We start from the raw sequence: 16,205 nt of genomic DNA on the forward strand, positions 1-16,205 counted from the left end.
ATGAGTCTAAGGATTTTGCAGTATGGGCAGACCTTATATTCTGGACAAGAGCTAAACTCTGTGAGTTGTCATTGTTTATTGTAAGTACAGTTGAAGAAAGATGTTGTGTGCTCTAAGTATCTGTACTACATGAGAGTTACTTGCAGCTGGTGCTAGCAAAGGGTGTTCTGGGTAGTCTGTGTTAGAATGCTATGCAAATAATGGCAAATGCAAGACAACGGTAGACCATTTACGAGTGTCCATTATGTAAGCTAAAAATATTCTTCAGAGTTTATATTCATTAGTGTTATTCAGCCTATAGCTCTTAGGTTATTGGATAAGGTGACAGTATGGATGAGTGTATGCATATTATAATTTCCACTAATAAATGTTTTGGGTAGCCAAACGTGTTTCTGATAGTTGGGCAATAACTGGAAAGCTCTCAATGCAGCATACCATGTGCGCATTCAGCAACGTGGATGCTTCTTCATAAATTTTTAGCTGCTTTAAAGTGAAGTGCAAAAGGTTAGTCTGAGGCTTGATACTTCTGAGGGGGGAATGGTGATGGTGGTGGTGTTTGAAGCAGTAGGTTAAGAATCAGTTTCCTGTTTTGAGGTGTAGTAATTGTAACATGATAATCCAATGTGCTACCACAGAGAGGAATTCTTCTTTAAAGTTATTGACTAGCTGGAGGTGAGGAAGAGATAACCAAGTTGGGTTGGTAACCTTAACTGTCTTCTTCTAGAGGCAGAATAACCACAAAAATCAGTTTCTCTCCTGGTTGTTTTTACTGTTTCTTTTAAGGGGATTTTGAAGGGTGACTGTGTAACTGTAGGAGAAAGCAGGAAGTTGCACAACTGAAAACTGTTTCAGCTGAAATGGATCTTCCAGTAAATATGCATTTGTCCATCAATACTGTTTACTACCATTTGAGTAACATCTCTAATATCCTGCAAGCATGACTGGAAACCTGCCTAAAATGCTGCTGCACTCCATGTGGTTACTCCTGTAAATGGGCAAATGCTAGCCTGTTATCCATAAGTAGATATGGGGAAACTGAGGCTATGGGATAGCAGTAAGCAAAAAGAGTTTGTCTTTATTAGGTACATTCTTTAAGCTTTCTATAGCTGGGCTTATATTTTTTAATGGTCACCAGGGGAAGGACAGCAAAAGCTTGAGAACCAGGCCTGTGCAACCTGGGGCTTGCAGAGCTGTGTCCCTGCCCTGCCTGCCACCAGGAGGCAGTGTGGGCTTCAGGGGTCAGTCATTTGGCCAGAAATGTAGCTGTTCCACACCGTGGAACTATAGAGTAGTACAGGAACGCTTTCAATTGCAGAGTGTATGGAAGCTTAGATGGTTGGATTTGCCACCGGACCTGTGGGACTCCTTCCTTTAAGTGTCCTAAAACTGGCAGAATGCCTGCTCATACCTTCCACCATGAACATGCTGGAACAGTGCATTGTGTGGAACTCTACCCACAAAAATTCCCTAGCATCCTAGGCAGAGATACAAATCTGTTTTCAAGTGGAATGGTGGGAAGGCATAGTTAACTGATCTGTTTACTAAGACATCAAGTCCAGCTTAAATTTTTTTCTGCCTTAGCCTATGTGAGCAGTCAGATGAAACAGCCAATTTGCAGTAGGAAAGACCAGCCCTTACATAAGATGAGTAAGTGGACATCTGGAAGCACTTGAGCACTATTTTGTACTTTGAATGTGAATCAATGGAACACAGGAAAACTGAGGGATATGTTAGAAGATCAGTTGTTAAAGGCAGGAGAGGTGGATAACAAAGCTTTAGATGATCTGCTGATTTGCAGAGTTCTGCCTAGGCTAGCAATTTCCTTGCCAAATGAGGAGACTTGCACTTGCCAGAAAATAAAATTAGAGCAATGCTATGTATTATTTTCCAATACTCTTCACTCTACATCTATTTTTCAGGTAGCAGTTTAGGGAGAGGGGTGCAGGTAGCATTTTAAGAGTACAGTAGGATCCTACCTATCCTGCTTCCCTAAATGTGGAGTTTTGGGGGACAGGATAGAGCAGGGAGTTGCAGGGTGAAGATACTGAAATGCTCCATTAACATTTGTTTTCCAGAAATATGTGGAACTGTGGGTTGTGCTGTGTTGTCATACCTCACAAGTAGAGGCCTTTACTTTCTCAGCTGATCTCTATCAGTTGCCCTTTTCCAAAGGCAGTTCAAGCTCAAGTATGCCTCTGTCCAGTGCAGCAACTGCTGAGCTTCCTATTTCCCCTCCTTCCTTCAGTGTAATCTAAATGTTTGCCACTAAACTTTTTATCTGTTTCAGTGATGGAAAAACACCTTCCCTAATATTTGTCTGAAGCTGAAAGTACAGAAGAAAGTCTTTTTAAAAGACATAGTTTGGTTTATATGTTTCTGTAACTAAGCTGTAGGAAAATACATACTTTGTTAAGTAACATTTCTGAATAGACTGATCCTTTGCTGTGGTCTTGAAAAATCTTGGGCAAAGAGCCTTTCTGCTTAGGGTGCTGCACGGATCTTTATTCTTGCTGCTGCTCTTCTTAACTGGGAACATTTCAGTGTTATGATCAACCCTCCTTGGTGGGGAGGTGAGGAGCATACAAAGCACTGATGAGCTATCTCAAAGTAAAAATACACATCTTCTGATGTAAGAGTTAAATAATCCTAAATGCCCTAGGAAAGATAACTGAATTCTTACATAATCCTCCTCCTAACAGGGTGCTCTTTCCATGTGAATTCATAGATAATTAGCCTGTGGATTCTGTGCACATTAAGGCTTAGCTCTGCAGTACTTAGTTTCAGGTTTTGGTGTGGCTTTCCTCTGAGTGGAGAGATGTGTATGTGAGGGTTTTGGGATAGTGGTGCAGTAAGTTTTTCTGTTTTTAGAGGCTTTTTTTCTTAGTTTTAAATGTATGTGAGAATCTCAGTGTTAACTTGGACAACTTGGAAAAACAAAGCAGGTAAACATTATATGCATGTATGTAGTAACTTAGGAAAAAGTTTATTATTTGGATGTCACTATCTTATGTATTTGTTTGTAAAATGAAGATGTCTGAAGCCTTGCTTTACTGTGAAATAAAGACTTTTTTTTTTTTTTTTTTTACAAAAAGTTTTAAGTTGTCTGAAATGATGGTTTTCTTTCCTCAGGGAAAAGTGAGGTACAGAGTGTGCTTCCTTTAAGTTACATTTCTCCTGTCTTTTGAAGGTCAATTTTTTTACACTAACCCTTTCATCAGAAAGAAGTCTAAATTCTTTATAGATGCAGGATGGTCTTTTGTGTGTTTCTTCTTTATATTTTTCTGGAAAGCAGTAAAGCAATCAGTTATATAGACTAATCTTTTGTGTGCTTTCTAAAGGATGGCTTTGATTTTATTCCTCTTTTTGGGATCTTCAGTTCCTAAGTCTTAAGTATCCTACTTGTTTCCCAACATTAAGAACCTCTCACTTCATTCAAACCTTAGGGCTACTTCTGAAAATTATTTCTGTAGCTAAGCAAAGCTGAGGATGATTTAGAGTGGGAGGACAATAATAATAATTCAGTACTTGGAGTGTGTGGGGATGTTTTTGTTTTGCTATTAGCATGCTTTGCCCCACGGTTTTGAATGCTGTTATGTTTCAGGCTTTTGAGAAGATGCCTTCAAGGCTTTCACATGGCAGCAGAGAAGTGAAATCTTTAACTACTTTCAGCTGGCTTTCTTCTAGCAGCAGTATCTGCTTATTCCAAATCACTGTTTGTCTGGTGTGTAACAGTAGTTTTTTATTACCATCTAACTGGTGTCTTGTTTCTTTTCAGAGATCATTCACATTAATAATAGAAGCATGGGATTGGGACAATGATACAAAAGCTGGTGAGTATTTATGTAAAACTTGCAGTTTTCACTTTGTGCTGTATGTACACAGATTGGGATGGGGAGAAATGGTGTGCTGCTGCAATTAGTCATCCCTCCAAACCAGTCTGAATGTGTGCCTGCTATCTAAGTGAAGGGCATCTACAAATTGAAGCAGTGAATATTGGGTTAGGAACAGTGAAAAATTGCTGATGATAGGAAAAAGAATGGACAATAGTAAGTCAATGTTGTAACACTTTAGTAATTAGCTTTAGAAGAAAAATGTTTAAAAATCATGGTAGGCTTTTTTTTTTTTAAGGGAAATTGCCTGTGCTGCAGAGCTGTATTTTAAAATCTTTCTCAGTTTACCCATAACCATGTTGTGCAATACTTTTCATGATCAGGTAAACAAATAAACATTCTTGCTTCTGATAAAGAAACCATACTTGATGTTTGTGATGAAAGTCATGGGGTAATTCCTGTTTCTCCCCAGGTACCGAAAGTTACCTTGCATTTATTGTCTGAAAATGTAATGCTCAGTATCAGAGCAGGGCTACTGATCTGAAGGAAAAGCAAGATTATTGTCTAAATACTTTAAAATCATGTGATGGTTGGTTGCCATATTGTTACTAAAGTAGGACTCCAGCTTGAACCTACTCCTTAGTACTGCTTTACAAACCTGCTTCAAATAATGATTTTGGCTACAGATGTTAAGTGAACTTCAGATTTTCATTGTGATTAATGATGAACTATTTGATCTTGTCTGGGATCAATATAGAGGAAGATAAGTGTTTGGACATTAAGATAGCAAAGATTTATGTCCCATATCATGATCAGTTTCTAATAGGTTCCATTCTCTGCTGCTTCAATCCTGACCGTTCTTACCAAGATGTATCAAGCATAAGAAATTTGTGAAGCTCAACTGATGTTAAGGCAATGTTAGAGTTTCAAGGTCCTTTTCCTTGAAGACTGGGATCAGCCCTGCTTGCATTTTCCTGGAAAACTTTCCTAACTTAGAGATTCTTCTAGCATACTCTATCTCCAATGATAGACAACCTAATGATTTTGTAGTTTCTTACTGAGCCTTCCTTCTGTTAGAATTGAGCTTCTGTCTTGTTTAATAGCTCCTTCAACCTGTTGTAATAGGTATGTTTTCTTTAGATCTCTGGTAGTTCATGTTGCTGCAACCCTTGAGTTGGTTCAATGCCACCTTGAATAGCACTTCCAAAATCTGGACATGGTATTCAAAATGAGATCTTGAGTACTAAGCAGAGTAAGCCTGAAGCAGAGTAAGTTTAAATATCCTATGTAGCAACAGATTGGAGGTATCCACTTGAATGTTTACAAAGTACTACATGAAACTAATTCCTTTAAATAGTTTCCATTTTGGGAACAATTTACCCAGGGGTCACTAGTACAGCATATGTTTGACTATTCATGCTTTGAATAGATGGCAGATCAACAAATGAAGTGGTGTAGGAAGGAGTGAACATGAAGAGCCTATTCTGCAAAACAGACCTGTATCCATTTAAGTGGTGAATTTTGTTTTTTAATAAGCTTCTTAATAAATAATGGTCTTGTAAGTTGCTATATTTATGTCTTGGAACCTTCAGAATCCTCTTGCAAACCTGTAGATGTAGAACCCAGGTGTTTATTTAAATATGCTTGATAAGGGGACAGTTACTTTAGGCTTGTGTTTAAGTTTTTCTGTAGTTATTAGGTTTTTAACATGCTGTGACAAATCTGTTGACTTGCTTTGGTGACCCTTTTCCTGAACTTCACGCCTACAATATATACAGCATCTTCCAAAGGCCCAGTGGGCCATCCTCTTAATTTACCAGTTTCCATGAACTACAGGTGTCTATACAAGTGTCATGTTACATAGTTTAGCTCTCATGAGAAATTGCCAATGGAAGGTGAACTTCCCTATAATATAAGCTGCCAGAAAGGAGCTGTTAAATTGTATTGCATCTGAAACCTAGAAATCTGCTAAGCCTATGATTTGACAGAACGCTAGCTAAACACTTGTCTCTGTCATATGCTTCTGTAGACTGTCTACTGATTCCATGATAGAGACCTGCTGCTTTGCCATTCTGCAGTTTAGACATGCATGTTGGATTTCTAGGAAGAAATCCATTCCTTAATGCTGAAGGGTTTGGGTTTTTTCCCCTCTTCTGTGGTCTTGGCAGGTCAAACCCAGTAGGTTTTGCCTTGTGAATCTGTCAAGATGCAAAGACACTTCCTGTGTATTTCTGCAAGGATTACTGAACTGTCAGACAGGCATAGATCAGTAAAAATGCATGTGTAAAAGCACAGGAAAGGGAATATGACAACATCTCCAGGGAAAAGACAACAATGTCTGTATCCTGGAGGAGTGAAGAGAGTATCTGTGGAAAACTGAAGTCCCTATCATATCCTGAACACTGTGCTGATCTTTGGATCAGGTTATGTGTGTCTTCTATTGCTAATGTAAGATTAATGAAAGTAATTGCCAGAGTCTGTTTATAACCTGATTAGTTTCAAAGTCAGGTTTTGCTTTCCTTTAGTGGGGATGAGTAAGGCTGAAACTTACATGCAGGTCCTGTGTTCCAGCTTGAACTTTCAAGTGGGTATTGAAGAAAACCCCAAACAAAAACAAAGCCTAACCAAAATAAGACCTACCCCAAATACCCAAACAAAGTAACAAGCAGACACAAAAATCCCCAGATCTGGAAAGAGTTTCCAGTGCACAACTTGAAGCTTTTGGAACAGTTGTCATTCTTCCCTCCCTCTCTGTCCTAGCATCCTGTGTGCCTTCTTTGTGTTCATTAAAAGCAAGGCAGGGTTGCTCAGAGATCTGTGAAGTACCATCTCAAGACCCAGTCTGTCAGGGCGAATGTTTCCCCCAGTACTTACCTCAAACTACAAACCAAGAGACTTGCAGACCTCAATTCTTGAACTACTCCTGTGCTTTTCCTCTTGTGCTGCAGCACTGGCTTGGAGGTAAGCTTGTGGCAGTATAATGTTACCACTTGTTTGCTCTGGGAGAATGTAGGAGGGGAAGAGGAAACTTCAAAGGAAATATAAGAATATATCTATAGGAAAATACAAGGTCATTGTAAAGGGCCTGTTGTGTCATCTGTCACAGCAGTTCATGCTACTTTCTAGGTAGATCATTTAACTTGGTAAACTTCTGGGCCCTAGCAGAGGTCTTGGCAATGCACAACCCGGTGCTGCCGTTATGAAGCAAGCTGGCATCTTCATGTGTAAAGTAATTTTCCATTAGATTGTCCACCTCAGGGATGCAGTGGTTTCCTTCCTGCTTCATCTTAGTCTGTATGAAACTTGGCAAACACATGTGCAAAAGCACAGTCTGCTTTTCTAGAAAGGCTTGTCGAAAACTTTTTAGTGATTAAAGAAAATAGGCCTTATTGCTTCTGAGATGTGTGGAGGGGGAGCTTTGAGTGGTGTGTACCAGTAACCAGACAAATTCAGTTATGTAGCTCACTGCCTTTACTGAGACCTAAAAGTAATGGGAGTTCCTAAGATGAATTTTAATGGAAAACCAGATTCGGGGAAAAAACTTGCTTCATCAAAACAGTTAAATGTGGGAGAGTGGATATCTTCAGAAACACGTTGGCATGGTGGAAGAGGAACCTTGACAAACATATTCTTCTCTGCAATTATTGATCTCTTTGGAAGATGCATTTTCTCTTTGGGATCAGTCTTAAGCTGGAAGTAAAGCAGAATTTTCATTCTAGTACTGAAGAATTTAGTATTAGAAATGAGATGGCTTGGAGCTGATTTCCTGAAGCCTTTTGTAGTTCAGGGTAAATTATTTGGCTTGCTTTTTTAGGTTGTTAATCCCTATCTTTACTCGTGTAAGACAGAAAGAAAAGCTCTTAAGACTCAAATTCTTTTTCAGGGGAGTTTGTGAAGATAAACATTGAGTGCTTTTAAAAAAAAAGGCACTGTTGGGTTATTTTCCCTGTTCTTGACCCACAGGTATCAAGAGGACTGTTCTGTATAGGTATATTTGCAGTAACTGTAATGCTTGTTCCAGTTGTTTGGCTGGCTCTGATGAATTTAGTCTGAAGATGATTGATAAGATTTTTATTACAAGGGAGTGGTTTATAATCTCAGGATGCGTTCTTCAGTCCATCTGATGCACTTTGAGGAAACACTTTTATAGCAGTGTCTGTTGCAGCCATTTTTAATTAGCCTGTGTTGCTTATGGCTGGAAAAAAGCTCTAATAATGTGTGTTTTCTGTTTGTTCAAATTCCTTGGCCACTCATGATTCAGCATTTTTCCTTTATAGTTTTTCAGACCAATAGTCATTAGAGAAGAATAAGATTATAAAAGGATGCTGAATCTAATCACAAAGCTTTTAATGGTGACCGGTGGTATAACAGATATCCGGTTCAGTCAAAAATAAAATGCAGGCAGCCTTTCCTAGCTTGCACATTTCTTGTCCATGCTGCTTGATTTCTTGTCCCTGCTTCTTGACCATGTGCTGCTTGATGACAGAGGTCTTGTTGTATAAGAATTAAAAAACAAGGATTGACTTCAGTGTGTCATGTCTAGCCATAGAATGTTTTATGAAGACTAGTCCAGACAAGCACGAGTTGCAGCCTATACATGGCAATAGCACTTTAATATTAAAGCAGAGATATGCTTTGAGTCTAAATAATTGGAGAAACTGACAATGCTTAATTAAAACAGCTTTTTAAAGTTCAGTAGTCATGAATTTTAAGAGAAAGTTGTTTGTTTGGTTCTTTTTTCTTACGATAGAAGAAAGCTTGAAAAAAGACATTAACAAAATACATTCTAGAACCTGCTACTTCTGTACCTTTCCTTTTCTTCAATGTTGGAGTGACTGAAAATTGTAGCTTGTCCTTTTACAGTCTGAGGGGGAAGTGCAGCTTTGGTAACAGATGCACAGGATACCCCTATGCTATCAATAACTTTCTAGGTGAGAAACAGTCACTCCATTGACTTACTTTCTAAACAAATCAGGTTAATGAGTAGTAGAAAATAAGAAGGTGAAATCTATTTACTGAAATTGACACTGCTTACTAAGAGCCTGGCATGTTTTATATTATTAATAATCTGAAGTTTATACTTCATCTCACTACCATTATAGTCTCTTGTGCTCATGGTTTTGGTGGTTCTTTTAACATGTGTTTTAATGAATCTCTTAATTAAAGAAAGTGGATGCTGAAGCTTTAAGCTGGAAATATTACAGCTATTTCATAAATGGGTATGAAATTCATGTATAGCAGTGGAGCTCTCATATCTTTTTCTTGTCCTTAAATAGTGTTTGGAGTTCTAGCGGCAGCTTGCAGTCACCTAGAAAAACTTATGCAGTAGGATGCTACTAGATTTGAACAGTGAAAGCATTTGAGGACTTCTGTCCCTGGGGTTACTCACTGTCTACTGTTATCCTTACTGTGCTTTCCTTATTCTTAATGTTTGCTGAAGCAATTGTGTAATTTTGTTGTATAATTATAGTCAGTTGAATTAAATTATATCTCATCTCCTAGTACTGAAGCATCTGTGCTTCTATACTGAGAGTACAATGAATACGAAGTAGATATCCATAAATATTAAAATGCTTTGGCAACTCCATAGTTTTATATCTTAGAATCTTCTGGTCCTATGTGATAAATAACACATTTGGTCTCAGTTAATGGAACCTGGCAGTAGCAGTGCTGCTGCTTTCTATGAGGGCAAGGCAGGCTGCTTATAAGAATGTATTGGGACACTGATCATAATTATGAGTAGTTCCATTGGGGATAAGGATAGGCAGGATACAAACTTGAGAACAGCCCCTTGGTAATCCTGGGTTCACTTGTGTATTTCTCATCAAAATGACAAATATTGGCTACACAGTATTCCATGAAATGCTTATTAAAGGTGTTTTGCCTTTAGAGAGAATGAGTACATGGAAACAAGCTAATTTATATACATAATCCAGGTCTACCAGAGCATTTACTATTGTGCAGTAGTTTTGCAGCAGACATGTTTTGCTTTATTTTTAAAATTAAACTTGCACCAGGGAACTTTAATATCTCAGTTACAAAGTTATGCAGATTTTGCAATTTTATAAGAGTAAATAGGAGGCAAGAAAAGCCTCAAATCAAGATAAAGCTGCTAGTTGTCAGCCTGTGGGTGTGGTATGTTTGGCTGCCTTGAAAAATAAGCTATTTCCTATGGATTACGTTCCAGAGTTTTTTAATATTTCCTTTGGGACACTTTTTTAAATTGGCCTTCCTGTAATGAACTTTGCAAGGCAAAGAAAAATTCAGTTATACAGTAGATCTTTATCATCTTCATATTTTCTCTACTAGATTTTCTCTTAATGGTTTGAATGATTTTGATATGAATATATATGCTCTTGTGTGCTATCAAACTTGTAACCTCTTGAATTTATCATTTTCAAAAAGGTGAGGACTTGCTAATAGAACGAGTGGCACATGCTGGCATGATCAACCCGGAAGATCGATGGAAGACACTACAGTTTAATGGTCCTGTTGCCCATTTTGAAGTACAAATAAGAGTGAAGTGTGATGAAAATTACTACAGTGCTCTGTGCAATAAATTCTGCGGCCCTCGAGATGACTTTGTTGGTCACTACACATGTGATCAAAATGGAAACAAAGCCTGCATGGAAGGTTGGATGGGAGAAGAATGTAAACAAGGTAGTATTGTTAGCTTAATTTCAGATTAGATTAGCTCTAGTGTGTATATATAGTAGGTATAAAGTGTAGTAGATATTTCTGTGGTGTTTGTGCTGTAGCATACTAATTTTGATACATATGGACTTCGTCCTTTGAGTACAAATCTTTGAAAAAATGTCCTCTGCGAAGAGTGGAGCCCAGCACAGGGTACGGTGTTACTTGTGGCCTGTTCTATGAGGGATACACAGTAAATTTAGGTTTCCAAGTAATGAAACATCTAATTTACTAATTGACTTTATTCAGAGGATCTGTTATTTTAAAGCAAAATGATGTATTACACCTGTTAATGTAAGATTTTATTTAACAGGTATGATATCCGTAGTACTATAGACTTTCATCCTGTGAAAATTCCCTTGTAGCACTATTTTTGCAAATGAAAAAGTTTTAAGTGTAATGTATGCAAAGCTGAAAGCTTTTCAGTAGTTCTTAATGTGAACAGAAATTCAAGTGTAGTCACCCCTTTTATAATGTACCACTCAATCAAATCTCTCTGCATTTTCCCTTCAGTCTCAGTGAGTAATTATGCTAACATTATTTGACATAGTCTTCTGAGAGATTTTTGGTTTTCTGTTTCTTTTCAGTAAAAAGCCTGCTAATGACAGGGGAGACAATTTTTAAGGTTTATGCAAGGTCATGTGTGCTTTGGAAGCATGGAAGCTTGGGATTTCCAGTATAATACTGGGTTTAGAAAAGAACTGTATTTGAATGTTTCAGTGCTGACAATCTTGCTGCAAACCTATTCATTAGAAACTTCTCCAAAGAGTTATCTTAAGTTACTTCTTTTTTCATAAAGAGCTGCTGTGGGATTGTTTTGTGAACTAGCTAGTTGTAAACAAAAACTATTTGAATGTGGCAAAAGACAATCTACTTTGCATGAACAACGAACAGGATAAATGACAGAAGTTCTAGGTGAACAGTTCCATATTGCTGCTGTGCAAATGGATACCTAACTGCTCAAACTGATGCCTAAATCTTTTTCTGTTTACAGCTGTATGTAAACAAGGATGTAATTTGCTCCATGGGGGTTGCAGTACACCTGGGGAATGCAAGTAAGTCTACGTGCTTCAATATCTTTTTGAGTGCTGATCTTTCTAGCATTTTCCATGTATGTTACTACTTTTAAAAAGTCTGCTTAAAATGGAAAAAAAAATCTATGCAAAAGCATCAATGAAATTGATCTGAAATAGATTTCATGTGAGAACTGCATATACTTCATACCTTTTTTTCAAACCTATTTTTTTGCACATACAAGACTGAACAGATTTGCTTCATGTAATCCAAAACTATACCTATATCAAATGACAATGACAATAATATTTTTCTTTCCCCCTCTTTTCAAAATCCTTAAGAGCTCTAATCTCTATGTACTGATTGTTCCCCTCAAATAAAACAGGGAACTTCTTCTTGGGATTGTCATGACTAAGAAATGCTCACACTCTAGAACTCTCAATATATATATTTTTTTCACCAAAATATAGTAAACTTTTCCAAAAAGAAAAGTTGTGGTTTTTTTTTTTTTTTTTTTAGTACTGATGGAGATACAGTAGCAACCCCAAACTAAACTTTCTACCCCAGGTAAATGTGTTTTGGTCCCTAAATATGAGAGAACAGTATCTGAAATGTCCCTTTAACTTTCTGATGAAGCCTGAGTAGACTGTGATAGCAAGAGGAGTTGATTGTTTCCGTGTAAAAGTTCAGGCATCCAGCGTGGTAGGACAAGGGGAAGTGTTATTTTTACACTGGCTGTTGAAGACAAGGGAGAGGTCTGCTTGGAAGTTGGGGGATCCCTGTGTAAGTTGTCAGTTTTCATGGTGGTCAGAGTTGTATGCATCATTGTAAGAGTAGATTTCTAAGTGGCTCCTTTTTAAGTTGTGTTGAATCCGCTTGCTTGGAGCGATGTGAAACCAAAACTGGCTGCAAGAACTGCTGAGAGCTGACAAATATCATTTGTGGCAAGCTGTGATAGTTTAATTCTGCCTTACCCTTCTCCTAGGAACTACAATAGTTATCACAGAAGTGGCAGAAATTAGATGCAGATCACTTAGCTTTGCTGGGCTTAGAGCTATGCTGGGGTTGAACTGTCAGTTTTGAGTCGTGGTAGGTGACATACAAACAAGTCTCATCCTGCTGGAAAGCCTGAAGTTTTGGCAGTGACGTATAGCAGGTAACAAAGTCTTCAATCATTGCACTTCAGAGAGGTTTCTTACTGCCCTGGAACTTTCATCAGATGCTGCTGACTTGTAGATGATGTGGTGTGTTGCAGCTCTCAAATCTGACTGAAAACTGTAAATTCCAGTATGTGAAGTGCAGCATTTCAGTGCATGCGCAGCTTCACTTCTGCAGAGCTATAAAATCTCCCTTAAAAGATTTTTTTCTGAAGCAGATATTTAAACCACAGCTTTCTTTCTGTGAGAGAATATTTCTATTTCATGTTATTTGTGATATTTTTGTATCAATGAACATTTTGCTTGGGATTTAAAATACTGTGTGTTCCTACTACTGTAGGTGATTATTTTGTTTTAGGTTACAAGTAGAAATTGTGGTTGAGAGTTGGGCCAGTATCACTTCTGCCTGTATAACAAGTACTTTTCCCCTTGATCCTTCCAGGAACACATTTTTCTCCTTGAGAACCTATTCTGATACATTCTGGTTCATGTAAAGGTTTCCAGAGTTCTGTAGGCATCAAAGGAGTATCCTAGGAGCCTAGGAATATTTGCTTTTTGAATGCAAGGAGCCTTTGAATAAAGGTGGAAAAACAACATTTAAGCAACCACACAAGAGTATCCTTGGGGGGTTGGGCAACAGAAGGGAGGTGAGAGGGGGTGGTGCAGTTTCCTTCTTGGCTTTCATTTCTCTGATACCAGCTGTATCTGGGAAAACAGAAGCTGAAGAGGAAGAGGAAGGTTTAAAGAAGGAAACAAAACGTTTAAAGATGGGGGCTGGATGACTGTGGTACTTTAAGGTATCTGTCAATAGGTAGTCTCATGTGCAAAGCCTATTCCTACAGCATGTCACCTGATACTAGAAGTATCTAGTGTTGTAAGTCTAGGTGCCCCCTTCTAACCTGCCCAGTTAAATTAAGCTCACAAAAAAAACCCAAACAAAACAGCCCTCCATTGAGTCCATTGAAGCAGTCTGAGCAGAAAACTTGCTATTTTGTTGGATGGATTCGCTCATCTGAAAGAAGGTACTGTAGAAGGAAGAGGGGACAATATTTTAGATGGCTTGTATGCTATCTGCATTGTTTCTTACTACCCATCTGCTTCAGTGATAGATCTGTGGTCAACAGGTCAAAGGAAAACAGCGGCCTTTCTGTGGCTACTCTATTTGCAGTATTGAAGAAGGTTCTTAGCCTCCTCTTTAAATGTGATTTGGCAGTTTGAGCTTGTTCACACAGATATCTTTAACCGGTATTCTGCAATAGTTATGAGGGTAAATTAGTAATGTGCTTTTAACACAAATGGGGATAATACTTTCTGTAGAAAAATGATGCTGAACTAAAAATAAGCAAGGCTTACAGATGTGACCTTTATCTTCAGCAATACAAAGGAAGCTGTTATTTAAAACAAACTGCTATGTTTGGTGCTATTGAATTGTAATCTAGATTCCTTCATCCTGGTTTTTGGACAGTTGCCACTGTCATTTAACAGGTGAAAACAATGTCCTTTTTTAATTCAGAAAGAAAATGAAAATGTGAGAAAAATATGGGTGTGAGATGTATGGAAATCTACTGGTGCCAATAGCTACTTGGTTGCCAAAATCTGCAGTGGCATTTATAAATAGAAAAGTTGGAAAATATTTTCAATCTTCAACTTGCATGAACATGCAGGTAACTTGAGCAATGGCTCTGAGGCTTCAGCCTAACTCTAATAGAAAAGATCTACCCTCCATGCTTTGATGTTCTAATGTAATTTAGAGCTCTTGGATTAAATGTTGTACCAAAAACATCTTAAAAATAACTAAATGACTGCAGACTATTAATAAAGAATATGCCATTAGCTATAAGTGTACATCATCTATTAGGCAAGTTCATGTAATTTTTTTTGAGGAAGTTAATGGTATTGTAAAGTTTGCCCTTCCTTTTGTTGAGCTTTCATCAAAGAAATGGAAATAAGTTGGATGACCTCACGTAGGTAATGATTTTGTGGTGTGGCTGGGTCTGGGTGATAGGTTTGTGTAATTATGGAGGCAGTTCAGCAAAAGTAAAAACTTAACTGATTAATGAGCAGAAATATATCCTTGAGGAAAGCAAATGCAATGTAGCTGAATCCTGCAAAGATTGGAAATTTCTATACTCTTAAAATTCTGGGGTTGGTTTTCTTTTTTTTTGGGGGGGGAGTAGTTTTGGTTTTTTGTTTGTTTTTTAATGTTAAACCAAACCAACCTTAATCTACATCTAGACAAGTGTAATCTTTTTTTAACCTACAGTGGCAGACCAAATGGCCTTGTTTGAATTCACCAGCCCGAAGTAGTGGAAGGATTGTCTAAGAAACAACATTGCCAAGCCATGATAATTGATGCTTATTGTATGTTATTGGTGCTTATTGTATGTTGTTATTGCATCATCTGAAATACTTTGTTAAATTGCATTAAACTGTCTAGAGAAGGGTGAAGTTTGATCTAATGGCTTATACCTGGCTTAGGCTCAATCACCTTATGAAATTATCAAGAGTTGAATATAGAGAAACCACAAGTGGCAGTCTCCTTCCTCAATTAAAACTGCTGACTTGAGTATGTTTGAACGTCAGTAGGCTTAACGACTTAATCTTTCTCTTCCTTGTGATCCAGAATGGTATGGGTTTGGCAGAAGTCCACATATGCCTCATGTCTGGCCTACATTGTCATAGTCCTGCCAGGATGATGGTATTTTCAGAAGCCTTTCTGCTTTTCTTGTTGCCTTTGAATGTTTAAATTCGTCTTCCAAAGCCAAAATTTAAAAAAAGGGGGTCAAATCCCTAATACTACTCGGCTTGCCTTCAGCTTCTGGAGCTGTGGCAGGACCCATGTTGTGTCCTGGAAAATGCAGGTCGTCACACAGCTGTAGTAAAAAAATGTCTTTAGAATGTGTAGAGTAGCCGAAATAAACTAGAAATGCAACTATTAGTGGTACTCTAATGTGAAATTGTGCAAGTATACAGTTTTAAAAATGTTTGAAGTAAATGAATTTGTGCTTTTGAGCTCTTACCCTAGAACTACTTTTTGAGCTATGTGACAAAATTTTTAATTTTACATTGGTGATTTTCTCGTTTGTTATTTTTATTTTATCACATCTTAGGTTTGTCCTGTTGAATCAGGTTTTTCAAGCTTCCTGTCTAGTGCCATGCCTTTTGTAGTCCTGTGTTCCACTTCAGCCCTGCTTGTGAGGCTGATTTCTTGGGTCCAACAGTGCCTGCAGATGATGTAGGCCTCTTCTAAGGGGTTTTGCTTACTTAATCTGTCTCTATGAGGGGCAGAACCTGCTCAGCTATAAATCAGTACTTTACGAATATGCAGGAACAAAAGCTTGAGTTGCAAAAATTGTGGTAGGACAAAGGGGAACAGTTTTAAACTGAAAAAGAGTAGATTTTAGATCAGACATTAGGAAGAAATTCTTTACCGGGGGGGGGGAGAGGGGGGTGGTTAGGCACTGGCACAGGGTGCCCAGGAAAGTTGTGGCTGCCTCATCCCTGGGAGTGT

General features: G+C 38.0%; 1 protein-coding gene across 2 annotated transcripts in view; it reads left to right on the forward strand.

Moving 5' to 3' along the window:
* JAG2 (jagged canonical Notch ligand 2) overlaps positions 1 to 16,205 on the forward strand; it is a 68,298-nt gene that overhangs the window by 22,076 nt on the left and 30,017 nt on the right. For both annotated transcript variants that reach the window (XM_034061730.1, XM_034061731.1), the window contains exons 3-5: positions 3,776 to 3,830; positions 10,236 to 10,490; positions 11,518 to 11,578. In XM_034061730.1, the coding sequence (XP_033917621.1) occupies positions 3,776 to 3,830; positions 10,236 to 10,490; positions 11,518 to 11,578 (371 nt within the window). The remainder of the gene's footprint in view (positions 1 to 3,775; positions 3,831 to 10,235; positions 10,491 to 11,517; positions 11,579 to 16,205) is intronic.

Source organism: Melopsittacus undulatus, chromosome 4, assembly GCF_012275295.1.
Source record: "Melopsittacus undulatus isolate bMelUnd1 chromosome 4, bMelUnd1.mat.Z, whole genome shotgun sequence".
Taxonomy (NCBI): Eukaryota; Metazoa; Chordata; class Aves; order Psittaciformes; family Psittaculidae; genus Melopsittacus; species Melopsittacus undulatus.